Source organism: Silene latifolia, chromosome 4 (assembly GCF_048544455.1).
Source record: "Silene latifolia isolate original U9 population chromosome 4, ASM4854445v1, whole genome shotgun sequence".
Lineage (NCBI taxonomy): Eukaryota > Viridiplantae > Streptophyta > Magnoliopsida > Caryophyllales > Caryophyllaceae > Silene > Silene latifolia.
This window is the reverse complement of record NC_133529.1, coordinates 13,766,840-13,772,038: the sequence shown is the minus strand read 5'-3', so window position 1 is coordinate 13,772,038 and position 5,199 is coordinate 13,766,840. Positions and strand designations below refer to the sequence as shown.

The window sequence follows — 5,199 nt, the reverse complement described above, 5'->3', positions numbered from 1 at the left end:
ATATAATCGGAATTTTCGCCCAAATCAATCTCTCCACGCAACTTCTTCATGATTAATTAGGGTTCTAAAATCCGATTGATGTGCATTCTCTGGGCAATGATTTCCATCATATTCGAAGAAATCAAAGACGAGTCAATTTCCCAGGTACTTCCGATTTTCCCCTCATTTATCGTTTTAGCGAGGCAATGTTTCCGTCAAATTAATTATGATTTTGCATTTTTTTTTACTATGATTAGTATTTATTTGCTCAATGATTTTAACTCCTGTCTGATTACTGGAGGCAATTTCTGATTTTTCTTTAATTTTTTCGATTATAATGATATACTCCGTAGTTGATAACTGTTATGTTCTTTTAGACTTAAAGGTAAATTTGATCATGGCCGGGCCTTGTTCCAGTTCGGTTCGGTTCAAATGATTTCAGTCGCAAAGCAGTCCGGGAGAACATAACACTAAGAATTATGGTAATATGCTTATATTATGGATTAATTGTAGAGCTGATCAAATGGCCCAAGCCCATTGGCCCTACCCGGCCCGGCCCGGTTTTTTAAAGGGCTTGGGCCTTTAGTTTTGGCCCAAAAAAGCCCATGGCAGCCTAAAAGGCCCAAAATATTTTAAAGGCGGGTTTGCCAAATGAAGATTTACCAAATTTTGCCCCCGCCTTACCCATATTTATTAATAATGAATATTTTTCTAATAAAACCTATTAAAGTAGCGTTAAAGTTATACTCAACTCTTTACAAACTCAAGTATATTTTTTTAGATTTATAAAACAAAGTATACATAACATAAATCATATCTAAGAATGCATGATTAAGCATTCTAAAGTGGCGATTTTTGTCATTATTTTATTTTAGAGAGCAATTATTATGCATTTCATCATATTTTGTGCAATTTTATACACTATGTATGTTTTAAAAGTTGTAACTGAAGGTATTACGCTAATTATTCCCTAGGGTAAGTCGTAAATTTTAGGGCCCGAAAAAGCCCATTTAGGCCCAATAGCCCGCATTAGCCCATAAGGGCCGGGTTTGGGCTTGCTAAATAAGCCCACACAACTGGGCCGACCCGGCCCGGCCCACACAAATGGGCCGCTTTTATTAGAAGGGCCCGGCCCAAGCCCGCATTGGCCCGGCCCATGATCACCTCTAATTAATTGTGAGGAGTAACTGTACCCAGTTTTTATATGAGACGATTTCACGGTAAACTTAGCATGAGAGCTCTAACATTCTTTCATATTTTTATTTATTTCTTTTTGTTTGTTTCGAGTGTGTAATGTGAGACGGTCTTACGAGACTTCCTCGAAATTATATTTGCTAGGATGGTAACATGATGAATAAAAGGTAAATAATGAGAGGCTACTAACTTTAACACATAACAAAAGGCATTAAACAAGCAGATTCAACGGCGACGTTGGTGTCTTATTGCTTTCTTCACTTTCCTCCTTGGCCTCCGTTGAAATGTCTCCATAAACCATCCGTGGTACTTGTCAGTAATGTAGAGCTTCCCAATGACCATACCAATTATAAATCCGCTCACACACCCGCATGATCTAACTACCCAGTCAACTAATCTGGAGTGTTCATTGCTCTCGTCCGTTGTCATTGGTTTGGATTCGGGAACTTCTGCATTGTTACATTTTTTAGATATAAGGTTTCCACAGAGTCTTGGGTTTCCCACATAAGAGCCACTTAGGAAGGTGTCAAACTGGTTTCCTTGTGGTATGGGGCCTTCTAAGTCATTGTAGGAAACATCAAAGACCTCAAGAGATGTTAATTGAGCCAACTCTGGGGGAATTACTCCGTACAGAATGTTCCGAGAAAGGTCCAAGGACTCGAGATCTATCATGTTAGCCACTGAAACTGGGATCCTGCCATCTAAATTGTTGTTTGATAAGTTGAGTGCTTGAAGCCCTTTTAGTTCGCCAATGACATCTGGAATCTGGCCTGTGAAGTTATTGCTGGAGAAATCGATAACTCTAAACACTTCAAGTATCTTGGAGTAAAGTCGCTCGCTTCCTTTGCTTGTTATAGTCATAGGGTATGGGAATTTCTCGATGAATACAGACCCCTCTTCATTTTTACCCAACTCCGATACAAAAGTAATCCTTGTATTATATGAATCAGATTGTCCTTCCATCACTGGCTTCATGTTGCTCCAATTTCGAAGATATCTCGATGGTAATTCCCCAGTGTAAAAGTTGTGTGATAGATCAATGATGCGCAGACTACAAAATGGACAACCAAAATCTTGATCAGATATGCTTCCATGAAAGTTGTTATGGTTCAGAACCAAAACTTGTAAGCTGGGGAGACTTGCTAACCATGATGGGAAAGTATCATTTATACGATTCTTTCCTATATCGAGAACCTCAAGCCTCGTACAGTTCTCCAATGACCTTGGCAGGTCACCTTCCAATTCATTTTCACTCGGGTTTATCATCTTTATATTGCAGTTCGATGTGAAGGATAGTGGGATACTGCCATGGAATTTATTCTCTCTCAAGTTCAAAACTTGTAATGAATTGCCAAGCTGATCTCCTATGCAATGAGGGATTGGCTGGCTGCTCAAGTTGTTGCTGGACAAATCCAGCACGATTAGAGATCTAGCCATGCATATTTGTTTCGGTATTACTCCTGAAAACAAATTGCTTGAGACATGGTAACTCTTTATAGACACCGGCGGGATAAGAAGTTCTCCTTGGAAGTTATTACCCTCAATGTCAAATACTTCCAAGCGAGTCCATGGGAGGATTGTCACTGGTTGTTCAAAACCTGTCAAATTATTATTAGCAAGCTCAAAACTCAGGAGACTTTCTTTACTTGTATTCACAAACCATTGTGGAATTTTACCCTTGATAAGGTTATTTTCAAGCCGCAAATACTCTATATTTTGCTGATCTCGCAAGAATACTGGAAAATCAGTTAAGTTACAAGATACTAGCCATAGGAGTTGTAGCTTGGAAAGAGATGAATTGGTCTGTGGAGTGGGGGGAAATGTCAGGCTGGTGCCTGATAAATCAAGATAACGAAGGTTTTCTAAACCCAAAAGTTTCTCAAAATTGCCTGACAAATTATTGTCAGACAGTATCAAACCTTGTAGATTTGTTAGTCGAGTAAACCAATGCGGTATTGGACCCAGCAACTGATTTGCTAACCACTGTGGAAGTTGACCCATTACTTGAGTATTGCTGAGATCTAATTCACGAAGCTCAGTAAGGTTGGCGAAAGAAGGTGGAATCTTAGCTCTTAGTGTCATTCCGCTGAGGCCAACAGCAGTCAATGTATTTAGCTTAGCTAAGTTTGAGATCAGTTGTCCAGGCTTAACATTGAGGTTCATGAGAAATAGAGCTTCAAGATTTGTTAGATTGGATATTGAGGGTGGGACGACACCGCTAATATCATTGTTATCAAGGTGCAATTGTGAGAGTTTTGTCAGGTTACCTAGAGAGGATGGGATAGATCCTGATATTTGACAAAGGGATAATTCAAGATTTTTCAATTGAGCAAGTCTTCCAATTGAAGGAGGCAATTCTCCGGACAAAGATGTGCCAGATAGAATTATCCTTTTGAGAGGACTATGCCACTGAAACTCAGGAAGAGACCCACCAATATCGCCATTTAAATTCAATCTGAGGGTTTCAAGATGTGGCAAGTGAAAAAGATTTGGTGGAAGGTTACCGTACAAATTACAGTTATCAATGCTAATCTGTTTTAAAGTGGTCATGTTTTGGAGGTTAACTGGCACAGTTGAGGAAACATCAACATTTTTTAAATCGAGCTCTTGTAGATGAGTGAGATTTTGAATTAGGTTGTCAAGGGAAGGATTTTGAAGTTTTAGCAATTTAGTTTCCGTCGAGTCCTCTCCAAGTTCTAAGACAGTAAGATCGGATAATTTTGAAATTTCTGGTGGTACCTGGCCACTAAATTTTGAGTTAAAGAGCCTGAGGACTTGCAACTTAGAAAGTTGGTCTAGCTCAGAAGGGATTCGAGAATGGTTGAAGAAATTGTAACTAAGGATGAGCTTTCTTAGATAGACCAGGTTAAAGATAGTGCTGTTTGGTGGAAAAGTACCGGAAAGACAACTGGCTGTGAGGTCAAGGCCGATCACGTGGCCCGATTTCCTGTCGCACTGCACCCCGTCCCATGAACAGCAATCTGCACCTTGCCGTCCTACCCATGATTTCGTCTTTTCATGAGGTATGATATTTGGATAGCTATAAGGAGAGTCACGTGAACAGTCTATCTGGAAACTATTCTTGAACTGCAACAAGGCTAGTCGCTCCTGATCTGGACACGTTGGCTGAAATGAAGACAGAGAATTAGAATGTATAATTCTGACATTGAATGACATTACAAAGAGGCTAAACAAGTACAACAAAAGATGCATTCTTGAGTTCTTGGTGTTTATTATATGCGAGTATTCTGATTTTTAATACTTCGATGGATATAGAAAGCTGAAAAATCTGCTTCTTTAATAGGTTGGGAAGGATTTGAAAGTGTCAAACTTCCGTTTTGAATTTTCAAACTTTGTATATAACATTTAGGAAGTTGAATGACACTGTGGAATGCAGGAAGTGAACGTTTTTACTTTTTTTTTTTTTTTTTCCGGTCATCCCTGGTTCGTGTGTATGACAGATGTGTGCGTCTTCTCTCCTTTGGCCACTGGTTCGTGTGTATAATAGAATTGGTGCGTGCGAGTAGTTGTGTGTGGCAGCAGTGATTAGTAATGTGTTATTGAGGGCTAGAAAAATTGCAGAGAATTTGTGAATCACCACTCAGCTACTAGCTACATCATCAATGCTACTCATTCGCGTTTGGTTGAGTTGATATTCGCGTTTGGTTGAGTTGATATAAGACCTGCAATATAGACTTGTTAAACGGGACGAGTGGGTCACGGGTTCTGGTAAAATACGGGCCGAGTTGAGTTCGGGTCAGAAACTGAAATGATTAATGTCTTTTAACAAATACTCCCTCCGTCCCAGTCATTTGTTATCCTTTTCCATTTTTGGGTGTCTCAGTCATTTGTTGTACTTTCTATTTTAAGAATGAACTTGATGAGTAATTTGATAATTCTCATTCAATTTGTTCCACTTGTCATTTAGTTATTGGTCTTTTCTTCTTTCCTTGGTCTTTGTGCCAAAACCAAAGGACAACAATTCACCGGGACGGATGGAGTATATTTTTTAAAAAAAAATTAATT

At 39.2% G+C, this 5,199-nt stretch overlaps 1 protein-coding gene across 1 annotated transcript; it reads right to left on the bottom strand.

Moving 5' to 3' along the window:
* Positions 1-708: 708 nt before the first annotated feature.
* LOC141651101 (receptor-like protein 6) lies at positions 709-4,350 on the bottom strand. Its single transcript, XM_074458826.1, has one exon. It carries the CDS (start codon positions 4,348-4,350, stop codon positions 1,399-1,401), a length of 2,952 nt encoding a protein of 983 aa, XP_074314927.1. The 3' UTR covers positions 709-1,398.
* Positions 4,351-5,199: the final 849 nt, after the last annotated feature.

What these genes read in the sequence shown, in the direction of transcription:
- LOC141651101 (XM_074458826.1), bottom strand. Translation starts at nt 4,350, where the DNA reads ATGTCATTCAATGTCAGAATTATACATTCTAATTCTCTGTCTTCATTT.